The following is a 21,271-nucleotide window of genomic DNA, read 5'->3' as shown; positions in this document are numbered from 1 at the left end:
CAGTTCAGTTGGTGGAGTGTGTTTAGCATGCATGGAATCCTCATGCTACATAGGCCCTGCATGGTGGTGCACAACTCCCAGCACTCAGGGAGTGGAAACAGGAGGATCAGGAGTTCAATGTCATCCTCAGCCACATAGTGAGTTCTAAGGCAGCTTGGCCTATGTCAAACCATGTCCAAAGAAGGAAAGAAGGAAAGGAAAGGAAAAGAAAGGAAAGGGAAGGGAAGGGAAGGGAAGGGAAGGGAAAAGAAAAGGAAAGGAAAGGAAAGGGAAAGGAAAGAGGAAAGGAAAGGAAAGAAGGAAAGGAAAAAGGAAAGGAAAGAGGAAAGGAAAGGAAAGAAGGAAAGGAAAAAGGAAAGGAAAGAGGAAAGGAAAGGAAAGAAGGAAAGGAAAAAGGAAAGGAAAGAGGAAAGGAAGGAAGGAAGGAAGGAAGGAAGAAAGAAAGAAAGAAAGAAAGAAAGAAAGAAAGAAAGAAAAAGAAAGTGTGGTGTACACGCCTTTAATCCCAGCATGGGGAGCCAGAGGCATGTGGATCTCGGTGAATTTGAGGCCAGCCTGGTCTAGATAGTGACTTCCAGGACAGACACAGCTACAAAGTGAAACTCTTGTGTTATAAAAACTAAAAGAAAGCGAAAATGTAAAAACTGGGCAGCTTAGTAGGTAAAGGCACCGTCCAGGACATGAGTGACTTCTGCAAGTTGTCCTCTACTCACAAGAATTCTCTTTAAAACTGAAAGTTAAATGGCAACCCCAACAGCATTCAGATACCTGCCATCACAGGCATGTGAGAGTGAGCCAGTGGGGTCCGGACCCGAGCATGTTGGTCCAGATCCTCTCTGTGCCTCCCTCCGCCCTCTTTCTCCCTTTTGCTCTCCTCCCAAGAGGACAGAGTCAGCACAGGAGCCAGTTGCCAGGGGGACTTTATTCGCAGAGAGCAGCTGAGGCACGTGTACAAAAACTGGTTTCCCGCATGCAGGTGGGTGAGAGAGAAACGCTGGAGCGATTTGAGTGAAGACAGGGTGACAGCTGGGAGGATGGCTACCGCGAGGTCCTTTCCCTCTGCAGCCCGCCACAATCCAGCTCTGAAAACTAGGATGCGTCTCTCAGAGCCACAGCCACCCTCTGGGAGCTCAGACCAAGAAAGAAGGGAGTGCACAGTTAGGAGACACAGCACACACCAGAGACAGAAACAAAAGGGACTCGTGGGGGGGAGGGGCTAGGATGGTGATGTCCGTGGAGGCGGCTGTCCCATTCTGTGGGGAGGCTACCTGAGGTGGGTGTGCACAGCTATGCAGGGGAGCTGAGCACACTGCACACCTGCCCTCCCAGGACTGAGGAAGCCGAGGCAGGCAGATCCAGAGCTCAGGAGTCAGCAAGACGGCCCCCAGAGGTAAAGGCACATGACAGAGTTCAGTTCCGTTGCTGGGCCCCAGGGTGGAAGGAGAGAACTGACTCCCAAACTCCTCTGACCTCCATACAGCATGCACACATGCATGTGCACACTCGAGCACACACATGTACACATGTGTACACACATGCACACATACGTGCACACATACAACAAAAGCATACAAACATGAGCTCACATATAGACGCAGCATAAAGGAGGGACCCAGATGACACACAGGACAGATCCGATACAGACTGAAAACAGAGGACGCCATAGCCAGGCAGGCGGCTCGGGCAACAGGCCTCGGTAGGTGGGTTGCTCCCCCTCTGCAGCCACCTGGACTCCTCACGACCCATCGTCTCTCAGCTCCTCAGCCTCCCCCTGCCTCTGTCTCCAGGGTTGGCCTAGGTAGCCCTGGATAGAGCTCACGGGGTTCCTCCTTCTGGGGTGAGGGTCTAGCAGCCCCCACAGGAGACTGTCTGCCGCAGGAGTCAGGCCGAACCACGGCTGTGGCCGGTCTTGGGGCTGGCCCGAGGCCTGCCAGATGAGAAAGTCCTCAAAGAATGGGTCAGCCTGCACCAGGGGCTGGTCCCAGGGGAAGTAGCCAGTAAGAAGGCAGAATATCAGGACGCCCAGAGCCCAGGCGTCCAGGGCAGGTTGGATGGGTAGCCCCTCGGGGAAGGGTGGTGGGGCACACAACTCAGGGGCAGTGTAGGGGATAGGTGGCCCAGTGAGCCGGAGCAGGGTCCCTCGGGGCCGAGTGTGGCCAAAATCTGTGAGCTTGACCCGCAGGCAGGCTGGGTCACACACCAGCACATTCTCTGGCTTCAAGTCCCGGTACACCAGGCCGTGCGAGTGAATGTGCCCCAGGGCCGAGGCCAGTTGGCTGGCACAGCGCTGGGCAGCTGGCTGCGGAAGACCCACCTGCAGGGGGGAAAAGACAGTGAAGGTCCGCTGCTCCCCCAGCTGTTGAGGGAAAATGACAAGATAGGGCTTCTTTTCAACCCCAAGCTCAGGTATGGGGAAATCTGAGAAGGCCAACAAACAGGTCATGTCAGTGAGGCCTGCATGACTCAAGAGACCTGTGAGGCCTACCTAGTGTGACTTGGTGAGGCCTATGTCTAAGTCTGTGAGGCTTGTGACCCTCTCGTGTGATCTGGCAAGGGTTGTGACCCTTGGGAGGCCTACTTTAAGCCTGTGAATTCTTCGAGGTTTTAATGCCTATGAGGCCTAGTATAAACCTCTGAGACACTGTGTGAATGTTAGTGTGAGCCTGTGTGGGTGTGAGGCCTAGCAGCCAGGTAGAGTGAAAGTGTAAATAATATTTGCCAATAAGCACGTGTTTTAGGAGACTAGCAGAGGAGGCCAGAGACCAGCCGGTTTAGACAGATAAGAAGGAGTGATACAATAGAATAATGACATTCTTAAAAATAAAAGGTATAAAAGCCCAAAGCTCAGGCCGAAAGAGGAAGCCCCCTTTTTTGAACACTCTCGTGTGAGCAGCAGAATATGCTGATACTCTGAGGAGAACTTCCTGTCACCCTGCAGTTCTGAACCACCCCACAAGCTTGCTTATCTGCCCAGCTGAATTTTCAGCTCACACCGGGAAACATCAGAGCTGCCTGAGCTGTGTAATTTAGAGGAACGACGTGTGAGTCTCTACCTGCCCGCCGTGATCAGCCAAGACAGAGACTCCTTGAGTCTAGGAGAGGTACCCCACAACGAACATATTATGTATTGGCTCATAGTGATTGGATGTGTGTTAGCTGGATTGGTATTAAAGTGCTTTTGTTAAAGCGAAAACAAATCTATCCTGGTGGACATCCCGCTCGGGGACTGGCCGGAGTGTGCCCGAGACACCAGCAAAGCCAGTGAGGCCTAGCTGAGCTCCTCAGGCCTACCAAGTGTTTTATGAGGCATAGTGTGCATCTGTGAGGCCGATGTGGTCCAGTGTGAGCCTATGGTCTAGGAGGAGCCTATCAGACCTGTGAGCTTGTGAAGTCTCTGAGGCCTGGTACAAGCCTGTCAGACCTTTAAGGACTTCAGGCCTGTAAGGTTCAGTGTGACCTGAGTCTTATGAGTCCTATGAGGCCTAGTGTGAGCTATGAGTCCTATGGCCTTAAATCCTAACGTGAGCTATGGGACCCAGCTGAGCCCATGAATTGTCAGAGCTTATGGGGCCAATTGAGGGGGATGAGTGTGTGAACTGTGAAAACTGTGAACTTCTCAGATCTTGTATGAGTCCCATGAGCTTGTAAGAATTCTGCGGCCTAGCATGAGTCTCTGGTGTGACCTGGAAAAATCTGTGAGGTCTACTGTGAACTGATGGCTCACATGGGCCCCGGAGAGCCCATGGAGCCTATTAATTCCAGCAGAGCAGACTGGGAGTTTGTGAGGGTTGATTAGTCTCAGGCAGATATAGTCAACAAAATCTAAAGTGACCCAGCAATTCCAGTGTGGCCTAACACAGTGAATACAATTCTTGCAGGAGCTTCCGAGGAACCCTGGGAAGGCCCATAGAGGGATGCCCAGGGCCTACCTGCTCACCTTGGGCTGGATGAAGGTGATGAGGTCGCCGTGGAGAATAGGCTCTGTCAGGAAGCTGTAGGAAGCGGCTGACTCAATGCCGATGCCATAGGCCACCACGATGGCTGGATGCTTGCCAAGGGCGAGGCCCACACAGAACTCGTACAGGAAGCCACGGAGGGAAGTTGAGTTCTTGGAGAGCTGCTTCAGTGCTAGGGGTGTTCCTGGAGATGAGGGGCAGATGCAGCAGGGACGGATGTCAGAGGTGGGTAAGAGTTTAGGTCAGAGCCCGTCATGGTGGCGCATGCCTTTAGTCCCAGTACTTGGAAGGCAGAGGCCAGCTGATCTCTGAGTTCGAGGCCAACCTGGACTATAGAGGAGTACAGGACAGCCAGGGCTACACAGAGAAACCCTGCTTTGAAAAATCAGAGAGAGAGAGAGAGAGAGAGAGAGAGAGAGAGTTCATGTCACAAGACCAGCTTTCTTGATCGTCTTCCTGGACACCTGAATGGAATGTTTCCCAAATGCCTCCTTGTCCCTCAGCCCCTGCCTCCCTAGCACACCTATGCTAATAGCACAGGCCCTGCTGCCAGTACAATAGACTCTGCATATCTTTTCTCAGGGTGAACAAAAATTGAATCTGAATTCTCCAGTGACTCAGACTCCTCGAGGTAACGATCCCATGTGGGTAAAATTTTTTTCTTCTTTTTCTGTAGGGTCTTGAATGTCCCAGCCTGGCTTCTGGCTCCCTAAGTACCTGAGAATGACTTTAACCTCCTGATCGTCCTGCCTCACAGGTAGGATTATAGGTACGGACCACCACAGCTGGCCCAAAGACATGTTTGAGGACACTGGGGAAAATATGTTAAATACAGGATAATGGGTCTAAATGAGGAGTCATGATCCTCTCCCATGTAGAAATGACTCCCAGATTACAAATTACTGCAAGGCAGAAACTTCTAGTGTCAAGTTTTTGTTTGTTTGTTTGCTTGCTTTGTTTTGGTGTTTTTGAGACAGGGTTTCTCTGTGTAGCTCTGGTTGTCCTGGAGCTTGCTCTGTAGAGCAGGCTGGCCTTGGACTCACAGAGATCTACCTACCTTTGCCTCCCAAGTACTGGGATTAAAGGTGCGCCCTACCTCTGTCCATCGGAAGCTATTTCTTAAGCTCTTAAGCTCACCCACCAATGGATTGTGTTTGTATGATTAAGGCAGACTGCCCACTTTTTCTTACTGGGGATTGAACCTAGGGCTTTGTGCATGCCAGGCAAGTGCTCTACCACTGACCCATGCCCTCAGAGCCTCACTGGGGGATTCTAGGCAAGGGCTGTACAGCCTTTAGCTTCTCTCTGATAGGTTCTGGAATAACAGCTTATCAGTGTGCCGTGCCTGTGGGCATGCACTGTAAGTCCTGAGCTACATCCTCAGACCTCTTTTTACTTTTTGTTTTGATACAGATTCTAACTAACTAGTTCTAACTAGTTCTTCAGGGGCCTTGAATTAGTTTTGCAGCCTCAGATAACCCTTGAAATTGACGTTGTACTTCTTCAGCCTCCCGTATGGCTGGACTGAGAGGCTTGGCTGCCTTCTTGAGCAAGGACCCACCATTCCGCTCTACACAGCCAGCCTCCTGGGGTGGCAGTACATAGGCACTTGGCTTCCTGCCACTCTCTGGTTTCGTGGGGTCTTGGGGTGAGTACGGGGGATTGAATTGGGGACTCAGATATGCAAGGCCCTTAGTGCCCTAGCCCCGAGTGACAGCCACTGATCTCACCCAGTGTTTTGAAGGTCTCTGCCACTGTGCTTTCTACTGTACTGTGACCAGCTCAGTATTGGCTCCATTTTCACTCCTGCAGAAGCATGGCTCAGCAGTTCCAACCTTCTTAACACTTCAAACCTCCAATATAGTTCCTCATGTTGTGCTGACCCCTGACCTTAAAATTATTTTTATTGCTAAGATTTAATAACTGTAATTTTGCTACCATCATGAATTGTAATGTAAATATCTGTGTTTTCTGATGGTCTTAGACAACACTTATGAAAGGGTCATTTTAACACTTGAGGGTCGAGACCCATAGGTTGAGAACCTCTTGTACCGCATGAGGCTGGGCATGTAGGGGTATAATCCATATGTCCAATGAAACTAAGCAGCTGAGGCCTCACCAGCAATGCCTCCATGCTCTGAACAGACCTGGCACGGATCTCTCGCTCCTTTTACTCCTCTATCTGGTCTGGGCCAAACTGCATTCCCTCAAACTCAAACAATGGAAGACAAATTCCTAGGATTCCCCCAAATGTTTGTTTGTTTGTTTGTTTGTTCGTTTGAGACAAGATCTTGCTGGGTACTTTTACCTTCCCTAGAACTTGATTGACCACACTGGCTTCAAATTTATGGGTGTTATTTATGCATTATATATATTTGTGTCTGTGTCTGTGTCTGTATATGAGAGAGAGAGAGAGAGAGAGAGAGAGAGAGAGAGAGAGAGAACATGCTGTGCATGTGAGGTGTCTATAGAAGAGGCTGTCAGATTCCCTGAACTGGAATCACAGGTGCTGTGAGCGTCCTGCTACTGGGAATTGAACGCAGGTCCTCTGGAAAGGCAAGAAGTACTTTTTAATTTTTTTGAGACAAGGTTTCTCTGTGTGGCCCTGGCTGTCCTGGAACTCACTTTGTAAACCATACTGGCCTCAAACTCATAGTGATCTGCCTACTTCTGCCTCTCCAGTGCTGGAATTAAAGGTGGGCGCTATCACCATCTGGCACAAGAATCACTCCTCCCTGCAGAGCCATCTCTGCACTCCCCTTCTTTCTTTGTTTTTAATTTAACTTTATGTGTATGAAGTGCTTTGGCTACATGTATGTATGTGCGCCATGTGCATGCCTGGTGCCCATGGATGTCAGAAGAAGGCACTGGACTGCACAGAACTGGAGTTACAGATGGCTGTGAACCACCTTATGGGTGCCAGAAATAGAACTTGGGTCCTCTGCAAAAGCAAAAAATGCTTTTAACCACTGAGCTGTCTCTCTAGTCCCAAGCCTCCTCCTGACCTGTGAGACAGGAGATGGGAGAGAGGGGTAGATATTATTAATGTGTGCGCACAGACACACAGCGTGGTGAGCATGTAGAGACCAGGAAACAAGCATGTGGAGTCAGCTTTGTCCTTCTACCTATGGGTAGAAGGCAGGCATTCTACTCAGGTGGTACGACTGTCGACTTCCAAGGCAGTACCTTTGCCCTCTGAGCCATCTCAGCGACCTGTGGGTGATCTTCTTGGCTCTGCTTCCTGAGTGCTGGAATTACAGGCATTTACTTAGCATGATGTTGAATCTTGATGAGGAGTTTTTCTTTCTGTCCAGAACTGGGGATTGAACATAGGGACTCACATGTGTCAGGTAAGCACTCTTCCACTGAGCCACATCTTCAGCTCTGCCCACCCCTCTCTCTTCTGAGACAGGGTCTCATGGTTGCAGATAACCCTGAGTCCTCACAGGGTCCTGACTCTTAAACTTTTCTTATTTAAAGAATACCAGTCATATTATATTGGAGTCCACCCAAATAGTCTCATTTTTATCTCTTTAAAGCAGTGGTTCTCAACCTTCTTAATGTTGTGACCCTTTAATACAGTTCCTTGTGTTGTGGTGACCCCTAACCATAAAATTATTTTTGCTACTGTAATTTTGCTACTGTTACGAATCGTAATGTAAATATCTATGTTTTCTTATGGGCTTAGGCAACCCCTGTGGAAGGGTCATTCAGCCCCCAAAGGGGTCATAACCCTCAGGTTGAGAACCACTGCTTTAAAGAGAGATCCAAGGCTAAGCGTGTAATTTACTTGGTAGATTGCTTGCGTGAAATACACTACACCACTGGTTCCATCCCCCAAACTATGTAAACCAGCCTGGTAGTGCATGTCTATAATCCCAGCACTCACTGGAGGTAGAGGCAGGAAGATCAGGAGTTTGAAGCCAGCCTCAGATGCATAGAAAGTCTGAGGCCATCATGAGCTGCATGAAACCCTGTCTGAAAAAAAAATTGAGAAAGAAAGGAAAGAAGGAAGTAAGGAAAAACAAACAAATAAACAGGAAAGGCTAAAGAGATGGCTCAGGGTTGGAGAACATTGGGTGCTCTTCCAGAGGACTCAGGTTCTATTCCCAGCACCTAACATAGCAGCGCACAACCATCTGTCACTCCATTCCCAGGGGATCAGATGCCCTCTTCTGGCCTCTAGGGGTACCAGGCATTCGAGTGGTACAAAGACATGCATGCAGACAAAACATCCATATTCATAAAATTTTAAAAATGAAATAAAGTAAAAGTTAGAATGAACAAACAAACAAACAGAATAATTGCTACTCTTCCAGGGGACCAGAGTTCAAATCACAACACCCAGTGGCTCACAACCACCTTAACTTTAGGGAATCTGTCACCCTCTTCTGGCCTCTTTGGACATTGCACTCATGTGCACACCTACCCACCACACCCTGCCCAACATATACACATAAATAATAAAAATGTTAAAATAAAAATTTAAAAAGAAAGGTAGACCTCACAATTGATACAAAGTTTATAGTTTTGGGCTGGAGAGATGGCTAAGCAGGTAAGAGTACTAGCTGCTCTTCTAGAGGACCCGGGTTCAATTCCCAGCAGGGATCCAACACCCTCTCGCAGACATAAATGCAGACAAAACACCAATGCTCATAAAATGAATTTTAAAAAAAGTTTATACACTTTCAAACATCCTGAAGCACAGATAAGTGGACATGACTGTGAAAGAATCAGACTAACTTTGTAACCTATGTTTCTTTTAATTGCCTTATAACTTATATTTGCAAGTTTTAGGCCCATGTTAATTAAAGCCTCTTAGTGCTTCTCCAGAGAACCGAGGAATGTAAAAGTTCCTGACATTAGCCATCTGTGAGGGCAGAGATAAGGAAGAGAACAAACAGAGATCTCTACTAAATGGAGAAAAAAATCACCGGCTGGCGCCAGTGAGATGGGCTTTGTTTGGAAACTGGGCCAAATGGCCCCAATCCTTCTCCTGACCTTTGATCCAAAGCCTGTAACCCCCACTTCTCAGAACAGACATGGGATGAGTTAATCACCCCCCACATTTAACTGTGGATGGCAGGAAATTCCAAACTGACTTGAAGATCAGATATTTACGACAGGGCTGACCATACCTAAGGATGCCCAGAACCAACCAATTATTTTAAAAGTTAGACACTTCATCCAATCCTAACTTGCCAAGAAGTCAACCCCAGGAGATTCCCGCCTTGTGTCTTTTAAAAACCTAAGCTCTTTGTCTCCCGGGGCCACTCCTAGCTGACCAGCAGGGGTGACCCCATTGTACAATGGTTAAGAAGAGTCTCTTGCGTTTTTGCATCGATGGATGATTAGTTTCCTGAGTTCTCTTCATACCTTCTTATATTTAGGCTCTTGCTGGGCCTAACAACTGTGTGATAAAAAATCATCATTTTTTAAAAGCACACTTTTTTCTTTCTTTTTTTTTTTTAAATTTTATATTGATTGAATGTGTGTTTGTCAGGGGAAAGTTGTAGAGGTCAGAGGACATCCTGGGGCAGTCAGTTCTCTCCTTGCATCATGTAGGACCTGGGTAATTGAACTTAAGTCATCAGATTTCGTGGCCAGTGCCTTTCCCTGCTGAGCCACCCTTCCTGGCCTTCTATTTTGTTTTGTTTTGTTTTGTTTACCAAGACAGGATTTCCTGGCCTTCTATTTTGTTTGTTTTGTTTTGTTTACCAAGACAGGATTTCTCTGTTTAACCTTGACTGTCCTGGACTTGCTTTGTAGACCAGCTGGCCTTGGACTTGCAGAGATCCACCTGCCTCTGCCTCCCCAAGTTCTGGGACTGAAGGTGTACACCACCACACCTGGCTCTGGCCTTCTAATTTTGAAGCAGTGTCAAATAGGCCTGGAACTCAGTATATATCATAGGATGACTTGAAACCTGTGATCCGCCTGCCTCTACCTTGAGGGACTCTCTCTTAGGGATACTGAAATTTCAACTATCAGCTACCACATCCAACTTTGTTTGTTTATTTGAGATCGTTATCTTGCTATGTAGCTATGGCTAACCTGGAACTCACTGTGTAAATCTTAGGCCAACTTAAATTCACAGCAACCTTCGTGCCTCGTCCTCCCGAGTGATGAGACTGAGCATGTATACACCATAATGCCAGGCCTCTTGCCTTTTCAAAGGAGGGAGCTGGGGTCCAGAGAGGTTAAAGGAACTCCCTAAAATGCACAGCTTGAAAAATAAAGTGGGGAAAAAAAGATCTGACTGAGGCCTGTAAGACTCCCTAGTCTTGCCTGAAATCTTTGCTGTACCCTACGGCTGGCCTATGCCCATGGTTCAGTACCTTTCTGACGGTGGGTAACCAGCAGGACACGGCCGAACCTGCCCTGGCCCAGGGGACGCACTTCCTCGTACAGCTCCTCAACCTCAGTTCGAACCAGGGTCTGGGCACTCAGAGCCATCATGTCCTCCAAGGCCAGAGCAGCCTCCTGGCCCTGCTGCAGCTCCTCTGCTGTGAGGCTCGCCAGGCCTTCGTCACCCCCATCCTCCACGGCTGCCACTTCCAGTGGCCTGTCTTCTGACTGTTTGCCTGGCATTTCTGCAAGACAGACAAAGAAAATGACCCAGGACTCAGAGGTTTCTAGGCTATGCCCAGGGGAGAGAGAACAAGGAAATCAGACTCCTGGGTGTGAGGGAGGAGGCTGGGGTCTGTGCTCTGGGTCTGAGGGAGGAGGCTGGGGTCTGTGCTTTTCAGTCTGAGGGAGAATTCTGGGGTCTGGACTCCTGGTTCTGTGGAAGAAGTCTGGACCTGGACTGAGGCCTGATTGCCACTTCTCTTTGTGACTCATTTTCATTCTGTCAGAGACCCTGAGGCGTGGAAAATAGCCACTGGTGTGAGGCGAGGTCAACTGAGAGGTCAGATGCCCCCCCATTCCCACTGCCATCTGGTGGCCTGAGGGTGAAAGATGAACCAAGTCATTGAGACACCCCCCCATCTTGTTTCCAAAGCAAACAGACTTGGGCCCAGAGTGGATGAGCAGCTCCTCTCTAAAGAGCAAACAGGTGCTCTCTGCCTCCAGGGAAGGGTGGGGCTCTACACAGTTTGGGACACCAGGGTTCTGCCTGAAGCTGTCACTTGGACCTGTCCTCAAGCCTTTAACCCTCAGTCATGTTGTGACCCAAGTCTCAGCTCAGCAGCAATTCCCAAGACTCAGAGCTCTCGACTCCAGTTCCCTCCAGGACACCCAGAGAAACAGACCCCAGCCCTCCTCCTTCACATTCAGGGTTCAGGACCCCAGGCCTCTTTCCTTGGACCCAGGAGTCCATGCCCTGTCCATCTACCCTCAGATCCAGGGTCCCAGAACCCAGCCCTTCTCCCTCGGACCCAAGCTCCCAGAACCCAGCCCTCCTTCCTCAGACCTAGGGGTTCAAACCATAACTTATTACTGTCCCAGGAACTTCTGTAACTCACACAACATTGGCTTTGGGTTCTGTCCCCAAAACTAAAGCTTCAGGGTGTTTCTTGTCCTGTGGAGGGACCAGGACTCCTGCCACCTATGTCCCTGGCCAACTGCAGCCTTACCTCGGGCGGGTTAACCTTGCCCTACTTCTGACCTGGGCTCAGCGCTCCAGACCTCACCTTCTCCAAGGCTTGTCTGACCCCTTTCTGCCTACTGCAGTTGGTGCCCTGCACTTCAGGGTTCCTGCCAGAACAGACTGCCCAGGAGTAAGTCCCGCCCCATCCTAGGGGGTCGTAAAGCCCCACCCTCTGCCCCGCCCCTTCTGCCCCCCACTGGGGGCAGAGCGACCTCGTGTGTTGAATCCTAGTACTGGCTGTGAGTGGACAAAGGCCCTAGACCAGGGGGTCTCAGCTCTCTTCCCAGGGAACCAAGAGTCCAGGCAGCCTTCTTCCCTCAGACCCAGATGTCCTTCTGCACATTCAAGGTCCACATTCCAGACTTCCTCGGATGGAGAAGTCTAGAATGCAGCCTTCCTATCTCAGACTCGGGAGTCTAGGTACCATCATTTCTTCCTCTTATCCAAGATCTCCAGCCCTAGCCCTCCTTTTTCAGACCCAACCTTTTTCTTTCAGGTTCAGGAGTTTAGACCCCAGCCCTTTCAGACCCTAGCCTTCCTTCCTCAGACTCAGTAGTCCATGCTTGGTCCACCTACCCTCAGACCCAGGGTCGCAGACCCCAGACTTCCCCTCCTCTAGGCCCCAAATCCCAGGACTTAAACTGCTTTCCTCAAATCCAGAGATCCAGCGCTCCTCCCTCCGATCCACAAGATCTAGTTCTAGATCCTCGACCTCTTCTCTGTGACCCAGGGGTCTGGCTCCCAGCCCTCTTTCTTCAGATCTAGGGGTGCAGAACTCTAGCCTTCCTCCTCAAAAGGTCTTGTATTTTCTTTAATATGACCTCATGTGACCTGTTCCACAGCTCCTGCCTGGCGCCCCATTGACAGACATAAGGCTTCAGAGAGGTATGGTGCCCAAGAGCCCCTGCACTAGGGTTCTGTTTAGGAACAAAATGAGACAGGATTCTAAAATGATGTCATGAGAAATGACCTAAGACTGAGGACCAGAAACAGGTGGTGAAGCAACTGGGGATCAAGGGTGGCTTTTCCCCTTTCTCTGGGACAGCTGTTAGGTTTAAAGTATTGAGAATGACGTGGGGTTGTTTATTGTCCAAAAACACTTTTAATTTTGTAAATACTTTTAGTTTAACAAAAACACTTACAAAGGTGCCTTGGACTCCTCACCCAACTTTCCTTGAGGTCAGCATCCACCCAACATTCATCACTAAGTTAGCAAAACTTCCACGACAGTCATCCTATCCACCCTCATTGCCCCCAAGGTCCCTTTCCTGTTCTCAAGTCCTGTCCAGGGCACAAGGTGCATTTAGTGAACTCACTTTTAAATCTAGAAAGTGTAGATTCCAGGTTGGGGATGTAGCTCAGGCTGCAGTGTGTGCTTTAGCTGCACGAAGCCCTGGAGGCTCAAACCCACAGTGATGTAGAAACTGCCATCTCCGGACAGGCTTGTAATCCCAGAGCTTGGGAGGTGATGCGGGAAGAGTAGAAATTCCAGGCCCTCCTCTGCTGGCATACATGAGAACTTGATTGTTTGTTTTGTTTGTTTTCAAGACAGGGATTTTCTGTGTGGCTCAGGCTGTCCTGAAATTCCCTTTGTATACCGGCTGGCCTTAGACTTAGAGATCTGTCTGCCTCAGCCTCACAAGTGCTGGGATTAAAAGCATGTGTTGCCACCACCACCTAGTGAGAACTTGAATTTTTTTTAAGTAAACATTCCTGTGATGGTTCTAGTGCCTGCTCCTCTACTGGGTGCTCGGTGAGGGTCTATGCCGTGCTTGGGAGAGAGGAAGAGCCAGTCTTGGATCTCAGGATTGATGGGTCCCAGGAGATAAATGGAGCTGGGGTATGCAGAGCCAGAGAAGTTGGAGCTTCATGGAAACAGAAAATGGAAGGGTCTAGAAGTGAGAAAACCTGAGCACACCCCAGCAGTTTGTGACAAGGAGGGGAAGGAGACACATAGAAGGATGGGAGGGCTCCGGAGGTGGGGACCAGCTTCCATAGGCCAAGATGGGAGTAAAGTGTGCTAGGAGCAGTATGTAAGGTGTGTGGGTGTGTGTCAGCTGTGACATGGTGTGTATGTGTGTGTGTTTGTGTGTGGTTAGCTTCAGAATATATAAAAGATTCCCACAAGTCACCAACACAGAGCCGAGGAAATGTTAGATCAACATAATATCGGATCCTATAAGTCAGATTTTGTACATTAGATGTTGGGAGCCCACCATGGTCTTAGGCATGGTTCTCAACCTTCCCAATGCCATGACCCTTTAATACAGTTCCCCAAGTTGTGGTGACCCCAACCATAGACTTATTTTGTTGCTCTTTCATAACTGTAATTTTGCTACTGTTGTGAATCATAATGTAAATATCTGATGTGCAGTCCCTGCAAAGAGGTTGCAACCCACAAGTTGAGAGCCTCCGGTCTTAGAGTAGCATGGTCCATAGGAATTCATGATAAGCGTTCAGCGCTTCAGAGTACACAGACATATATGTAGGAGAAATAGAAACTTTCACCTAATGAAAGCTCAGGATCTGGGGAAGAGAGTAAGTTGGTAGGGGCCTGGCTAGCATGCAGGAAGCCCCAGGTTCCATTCCTACCCAGCACCTCAAAAACAGTGTGTAGGTGCATACATGTAATCCCAGCACTGGCAAGGTGAGGCAAGAGGATCAGAAGTTTGAGTCAGCTATGTGGTGGGTTTGAGCCAGCTTGGGATACACTGGCTCTCTCAAAAGGAAAATCAGGATGGAAGGGAGGAAAGCTGATAGGAAGAGGAGGAAAGTAGAAGAGGAGGAAGAAAGAGAGATCAAGACGAGACAGAAGAGGAAGAAGGTGGAAAAGGAAGGAGGAGTGGAGGCTGCAGCAACTGAGTGTGTGTACACTACAAGGGGGTGGTGTGCGCACATCTGGGTGCAGACTTCATCAGGGAAAGGTGAAGTGTGCTGTTCCCTATCTTCTCCCAGGGACAGCTGTTGCCTTTCCCAGGTGGCCTCGAGGGCTCTGGTAAGAGACTCTGGCCCAGGTTCCAACCACCTGTCTCAGTCCCCTGGTCAGGACTCAATGATCTGTCCCCATCCTCCCACCAGCTTCGATTTCCTCCTCCTCCTCATCTGTCCACTCCTCCAAGCTTGATTTCCCCTCTTCCTCCTCCCCATCTTCACAGGACACACACCCCAAGCTTCCAGAACCCTCTCCACTCCCCTGAAGCCCCCAGTCGTCCCCTAAAACATCTAGGACAGCCAGTGGAGGGCTTCTGGTCTCAGGGTCCAGGGACAGAAGTCCCTGGAGCAAGGTCAGAGCTGAAGGTGCAAATTGGTCCCAAGGCACCGGTGGCTGAGGTGGCTGGGGCTTGGTGGTCATCCAGCCTGCAAAGGCCTCAAACTCAGGATCAGGAGCCAGTGCTACATCCCAAGGGAAGCAGGCTGTGGCAACACAGAAGAGAAGCACGCCCAGGGCCCAGGAGTCCACTGCTGGCCTCAGGGGCAGTGTGTTCGGTGGCAGTAGGAGGCAGAGTTCAGGTGGTGCTGTGGGCAGAGGCACTGGGGGAGCAGGGGTCGGGCTGCCCTCAGGTCGGGTCAGACCCAAGTCACCTAGGGCTACTCTGTTGCAGTCAGGATCGAAGACTAGCACATTGTCCGGCTTGACATCTGCATGCACTAGCCCCCGGCCGTGAAGGAAGTCTAGTGCTCCGGCCAGCTGGGCCACTACTCGCTTCACCATCAGCTCTGGAAGTCCCTGAGGTTGGGGAAAAAGGGAAAAGGCCATGCTATCTTGCTTGCTTCATCATCCTGGACATAGCTCTTGATTCTTAAAGATTCTGACTCTTGAGAATTGAGAGTCGGGAACCTGAGCAGTCACAGCCATCTAATATCTCTACAAACACCCGAAGTTCTTCAGACAAACTATTCTTTATCTCTCCGTCACTGACTCCCAGCAAAGCCCTGCTTCTCATCAGAACTTTCTCTCTCCGGCTCTGGGCCTTTCTCTGTGTCTCTGTCTCTCTGTGTCTTTCTCTGTGTCTGTCTCTCTCTGTGTCTGTCTCTCTCTCCTTTTCTCCCCCCCCCCCAACTCCCAGAGTCAGGGTCTTAGGTAGTCCAGGCTGGCCTCAAATTCACAATGTGACTGAAGATGATCTTGATAGGTATCCTGTCTCCACTGCTTACAAGCTGGGATTAGAGGTGAGCACCGCTGCACCTGGTTTACATGGTGCTTCGGATCAAATCCTGGGCTCCATGTGTGCCAGGCAAACACTCTACCACTGAACCACATCCCAGACCCTGAAGATTCTTAAAATTCTCCCTGATCCTAAAATTCTCAAACCTACTCTGAACATATTCTCTCTCTCTCTCTCTCCTCTCCTTTCCCCCTCTCCTTTCTCCACTTTCCCTCCTCTCTGTGTTTTTGTGGGTTTTTCTTTGTTGTTTTGTTTTGGAGACAGGGTCTCTCTATGTAGTCCAGGCTGGCCTTGAACTCATAAAGACCCACCTGCTTCTGCCTCCCAAGCGCTGGTATTAAAGGTCTCAGTGAGAATCTAAACCCCCTAGTTATTCCTGATTTTAGCCCCATATTGATGTTGAACTCATTTCTAACTCAGGCTGTCCTCATATCCTACTGGCCAGACAAGCCTCTGTCCAGTAATGCTAAATAATGCACCCACCCCATGTCCACTCTGCATCCAGGCAGCAGCCCAATTATTTTATTATTGTATCTAACATCCATTTCTTCATCCTCCTTGGCTTCCTGCTGTCCTCTTATCCACCTGCTCATCCATTCACCCACCCATCCATCCATTCATCATCCATCCATGCTTCAGTCATCCATCCATCCATCCATCCATCCATCTATCCATCCATGCAGTCATCTATCCATCCATCCATCCACCCATCCATCCATGCATTCAGTCATCTACCCATCCATCCATCCATGCATTCAGTCATCCATCTATGCATTCAGTCATCCACCTGTCATCCATCCATCCAGTTAGTTATGCAGCCACCCATACAACCAGCCAACCATGCAGCCAATATCCATCCATACATTCAAGCATGCATCCATCTGTCCATCCATATACCCACCTGACTGTGCAGTCATGGATCCCTACAGCTATCCAGGTAGCCATCCATGCAATCATCTATTTATCCATCCACATAACCATCCATGCATCCACACATCTGTCCATCCATCCATGAATCCACCCATCTACACATCAAACTAATCATCCAGCTATCCATGCATGCATGCATGCATGCATGAATTTGTCTATCCACTCACCCATTCTTGTATGCATCCATCCACCCAGACATCTGTCCTTCCATTCACTCTCCTTCCATCCAAGCATCTATCTTTCCTCCTTCCCTCTCTTCCTTCCTTTTACTTACCCCTAATTCTATCTCAAGTCCAAAGCTTCTCTCACCAAACCACAATATCTCCATGTACTTGATCTCTAAATACAAGAAGAGCTAGCCACTCCTGGGCTCAGTCCCAACCTAGTACCCTTTTTAGAGAAAACCCGATTTCAACCCTACCCAAGTTGGCCTGCAGACGCCACCTGTGCCAACTTGCCCTTGTCTACAGCATTGCCTTGCTTTGACTGACCATAAACCCTTCCATCCCACTCCATCCATGACCACCTCCCAATCCCAGTGCCAACCGGAGCCTCAAATATGTCTACATTCTACCCCCTCACTAGCTCCAATCCATTATCAACCCTAATGCCAGCCCAGCCCTTCCCCTCCAAGCTTGTGTTTGGACCATCATATGAACCAGTTCTGGGGTCAGGCAGGGAACTGTGTTGAGACTTAGAAATGGAGAGGTCATTTGGGGAATCAGGGTGGATCTGGATGGGACAGTGATTTGGGGTAGGGACTGAGGGAAATCTGAATAATCCTTTCCAGCCTTGCCTTCTCCTGGAGCATTCCACTGAGGTCCCCACAGGGTGCATACTCTTGGGCAAAGGCGAAATGTCGGGGTGTCTGCAGGGGCCTTCCCAGGGTCTGCAGCAGGCCTGGGTGTGAAGAGACGCAGCGGCCCACACAGAATTCTCTCAGGAAAGTTGTTTTCAGGACTGAATCCCGCGGGAGAAGCTTAAGGGCCACAGTTCGACCTGTCAAGAAGATGGGGTCAGATGAGAACCTGGGACACCAGGGTCCTTCTGTGGGACTCTAGGCAAACCACTTGACTTCTCTGAATCTGAGAATTCTCATTTGAAAATCAAGTTATGTTCTTTCTCGCTCTGCCTTCGACTGCTGTGTTGCTTTACCCTCTCTGTTCCTCCGTTTTCCATAACATAAGAGGATGTGGACAGGGCAGTAACATGAATACCTGTTCAAGTCGCTCTCCTGCCTTGCTGTGTGATGTGAGACCTGGAGTCAGCCGCTTATCCTCTCTGGGTGGCCTATATCTCTCAAAAAATCACAGAGCGCTGCACTTTCCAAGTTCCCACCAGGTCTGGCTTATCTCTGAGATGCCTTATGATGGGAGAATTTGAAGTCTACCCCTTGGTGGTTGAACTCACCCCCTTGGCGAGGCTGGGCTAGGAGTACACGGCCATAGGAACCGGAACCCAGCTTTCGGATGAGACGGTACTGGACACGCAGGCTTCTCACCGATGTCACCCTGCAGGCTGTCAGTTCCACTAGCCTCTTCAGGGCCATGGCTGTGTCCTCCTGGAGGGAGAGGTAGCGGGGTGGTTGAGGGGCGAGTCTGGGCCTCTTTGAACCTTGGACAACAGGAGAGATCAGAGGCCAAGCCAGACCCAAGCTGCAGATGCAAGGGACAGGGGTCACTGTCCCCAGAGAAGAGGATGAGTCACAGTGAGTCACTCAGCCTGGGGACACCTGTTTTTGTGTCCTAGCAAAGTTAGGGGTCCTTGTCTCTGAGATTTTGTCTGCCCCCACCTGAGAGAGGCAGCCAGAAGCTCTCAACCCAATTGTGGCTTTGATCTTAGTTCATAGAACCCCTTCACCTTCTCTCTCTCTCGCCCATGTGTTCTGATCTCTGTTCTCTGGAGGTCTCAGGTCCCGACCCTGATTCTTTGGGTCTGCACTGTTGTCCCTCCCTGAAAACAGGCCTCCAGTTTTCTCTTCCTCCTCCCCTGCCCTCCCTCTGTCCCTTTCCCTTCATTCTTTGTCATTCTATCTCTGTCTTTCTGTCTCTCTCTTGTCTCTGTTCTCTGTCTTTTTGTCTCCATCTGTCTATCTGTCTCTTTCTCTCTCTGCCTCTCTGTTCTGTCTGTCTCTCTGTGTATCTGTTTCTTGCTGTCTCTGTCTGTCTGTCTCTGTCTTTCTCTTTGTTCTTTCTGTTTGTTTTTTGCTGCCTCTGCCTGCCTGCCTCTTTGTCTTTCTCTCCCTCTGTTCTGTCTTCCTAACTTTGTCTGTCTATCTCTATTTGTCTCTCTCTGTTCTCAATCTCTCTGTGTCTGTCTGTCTCTATTTGTCTCTCTCTGTTCTCAATCTCTCTGTGTCTGTCTGGCTCTATCTCTCTGTTCTGTTCTTCTGTTCTCTGTGTATCTGTCTCTGTCTCCTCCTGTTCTCTCAGTCTCCCTGCCTCCCTTCTGTCCCACCTCTCACCTCTATGTCCCCATCCTCGGGAGTCTTGAGGGCCCTGAGCTCCATCTCAGAGTTGCCAGGTGTCAGCTGGCCCTTGTAGGCACCCCTTATCTAGATTCCCCAAAGAAGAACCAGACTGAGGGACCCTCTGCACCTCCGCGGGTCCCTGCCCAGCAGAGCTTGGTGAAGCTGTTGGAGAGTTGCCTTGATCTCTGTCTTCCTGGACCCTGAGATTTCTTAGACGACCTTCCCAGCTCCTGTTATCTTCTGGGGGTATCACCTGTATTGCCTTGATTATTTCTTTTGAGTCTCCTCAACCTTTGATCCCTTGTCTACAACCTCTGGTGGCCTCTCTTTCCTTCTGAAGCTCTCTCCCCTCCTCCTCCTCCTCCTCTCCCTCTTGTATCTTTGTTTCTCCCTGTTTCTATCTCTTTCTATGTTTCTCTTTCTTTATTCTCTGTGTATAACTTTGACTCTTTTCATGTGTCTGCTTCTTTACCACCCTCCCCCTCTCTCTGTTATGCTCTAAGGCTTCGTCCCTCTCTCTACCCTGCCTCTGTTTGCCCAGCCTCTGGCTTCCCTCACACTCTCCCTTGTTTATCAACTGAAGGACTTCTCCATGGGGCGCCTCCACACTCTCTTCTCTGCCTCTCCTTCTCTCTGGCTCTGTTGGGCTGTCTCTGTGTCTCTCTTTGTTCTAACTATCTCTCCAAGCCTTTTGTCCCTCCCTTTCTCTGGGCAGAGGTGTGTGTGACAGCTCAGAGACAGAGACATCCTGTCCCCCACTACACGCCTCCCTCACCCCCCTGACCCGCTGCCCCCTCCCTCCCCCTTCCAAACTTAGACTAGATTGGACTCTGGGCGCTGGTCCCAGGACAGAGGGGACAAAACATATTGTGAACCCCCAAGAGCCAGAACTGAGAGCAGAAGAAAATGGAGGGGAGACTCATTCAAAGCCTCCTGCAATAATTGGTCTGGTCTTTAGACCCTTACTCTACCTTTAGGGGCTGGGAGTGCTGAAGGCCAGAAGCCAGGACTTCCCACAGTCCTGACCCTTAATACCAAGTCTCAGCCTCTGCCTGCCTTAAATCTCCCTTGCCTCCAGATCCTCAGCTCTCCTCCCCTAGGCCCAGGGATCCAGACCCTCAACCCTCCTCCCTCAGATCGGGCAATCCTGACTTCAGCCCTGTTCCTCCAACCCAGAGTCTAGATCCTAGCCCTCCTCCCTCAGACTGAGGAGTCCAGACCCCAGTGCCGCACACCCAGACATGTGGTACCACACCCAGCCTCTCCTTCCTCAGACCCACGGTTCTAGACTCCAGACCTACTCCCATATAATCAGAATTCAGACCTCAGCTTCTCTTCCCTCAGACTCAGGGGTCCAAGCACCATGCTCTCTCAGACCCAAAGGCTGACACCCTAGCCCTCCTCCCTCATACTCCAACTCTCCTCCCTAGATTCAGGGGTCCAGAGCCAACCCACCGTTGGGACATGGGAGAGGAGGTTGCTGGTGACACAGTGGCCACAGCATCTATTTGTGCTCTACAACCTGCCCTGACCCTAACCAAAGCGGGGAGGCTTACACTGCCCCCATCCAGCTACCCATAGTGTCAGGCTTTATCCACAGCCCATGCAGCAGGAAACTGAGGTTCCGAGAGCAGCATTGCCTTACACCAGGTCAGAGGGAGCCAGATCCATGCCAAGCCTGGGTGACTCACAGCCCTGACGTCGGCACCGCTCAAGTTCCCACTACTACTACAGCTGGCTATTAATAAAGACACAACACAGCTCTCACAGGCTCTGGAAGGCCCTGGGAAACTGGCTGTGCTGGTTGCCAGAGGAGCCTAGCTGGGCTGAGGTAGAATTTCCTTTGCTCTTCATCTTTTTTGAGTTCCCTCAGGGAGAGTAGCAAAGGCACAGGCAGATTGACAGGTGAGGAGTGGGGTGGGGGCTGGTGAGATATCTCAGCAGGCAAAGGAGCATCATGCCAAGCCTGACAACCTGAGTTTGACCCCTGGAACCCATATATATGCTAGTCTCAGACCTCAATACATGACCTGTGGATACAGAAAAAGAAAAAGAAAGAATATAAGTCATAAAATTAATAAAACACTCCAGCAAGGCCAGGCATTGTGGAGCATGCCTATAATCCCAGAACTCAGGAGGCTGAGCCAAGAGGATTGTG

General features: G+C 50.0%; 2 protein-coding genes across 4 annotated transcripts; both read right to left on the bottom strand.

Moving 5' to 3' along the window:
- Positions 1–903: 903 nt before the first annotated feature.
- Sbk2 (SH3 domain binding kinase family member 2) lies at positions 904–11,668 on the bottom strand. Of its 3 annotated transcripts, none has more exons than XM_060367117.1 (4): positions 11,591–11,668; positions 10,295–10,549; positions 3,938–4,140; positions 904–2,314 (listed from the first exon to the last, which is right to left on the bottom strand). In XM_060367117.1, the coding sequence occupies exons 2-4, from the start codon at positions 10,545–10,547 to the stop codon at positions 1,736–1,738; spliced, it is 1,035 nt and encodes a 344-aa protein (XP_060223100.1). In that variant the 5' UTR covers positions 10,548–10,549; positions 11,591–11,668; the 3' UTR covers positions 904–1,735. The 3 variants fall into 3 exon arrangements, with proteins under 3 accessions (XP_060223100.1, XP_060223099.1, XP_060223098.1); XM_060367116.1 differs by having other exon boundaries at positions 11,423–11,651; XM_060367115.1 differs by having other exon boundaries at positions 11,534–11,651.
- Positions 11,669–12,667: 999 nt separating this feature from the next.
- Sbk3 (SH3 domain binding kinase family member 3) lies at positions 12,668–18,292 on the bottom strand. The gene is made up of 3 exons (XM_021663494.2): positions 18,054–18,292; positions 17,440–17,642; positions 12,668–15,274 (listed from the first exon to the last, which is right to left on the bottom strand). Exons 1-3 carry the CDS (start codon positions 18,190–18,192, stop codon positions 14,597–14,599), a joined length of 1,020 nt encoding a protein of 339 aa, XP_021519169.2. The 5' UTR covers positions 18,193–18,292; the 3' UTR covers positions 12,668–14,596.
- Positions 18,293–21,271: the final 2,979 nt, after the last annotated feature.

The sequence above is a fragment of the Meriones unguiculatus genome, chromosome 14 (genome assembly GCF_030254825.1).
Source record: "Meriones unguiculatus strain TT.TT164.6M chromosome 14, Bangor_MerUng_6.1, whole genome shotgun sequence".
Taxonomy (NCBI): Eukaryota; Metazoa; Chordata; class Mammalia; order Rodentia; family Muridae; genus Meriones; species Meriones unguiculatus.
The sequence above is the reverse complement of the archived record's forward strand: the minus strand, read 5'-3'. Positions and strand labels throughout refer to the sequence as shown.

Excerpts from the sequence above, each read along its gene's own strand:
- Sbk2 (XM_060367117.1), bottom strand. The coding sequence starts at position 10,547 with ATGCCAGGCAAACAGTCAGAAGACAGGCCACTGGAAGTGGCAGCCGTG. Across the intron at positions 4,141-10,294 it reads GGTTACCCACCGTCAGAAAG|GAACACCCCTAGCACTGAAG; the intron begins GTACTGAACCAT and ends CCTCATCTCCAG. Across the intron at positions 2,315-3,937 it reads TCACCTTCATCCAGCCCAAG|GTGGGTCTTCCGCAGCCAGC; the intron begins GTGAGCAGGTAG and ends TCCCCCCTGCAG.
- Sbk3 (XM_021663494.2), bottom strand. The coding sequence starts at position 18,192 with ATGGCCCTGAAGAGGCTAGTGGAACTGACAGCCTGCAGGGTGACATCG. Across the intron at positions 17,643-18,053 it reads AGCCCAGCCTCGCCAAGGGG|GTCGAACTGTGGCCCTTAAG; the intron begins GTGAGTTCAACC and ends TCTTCTTGACAG. Across the intron at positions 15,275-17,439 it reads GTGGAATGCTCCAGGAGAAG|GGACTTCCAGAGCTGATGGT; the intron begins GCAAGGCTGGAA and ends CCCCAACCTCAG.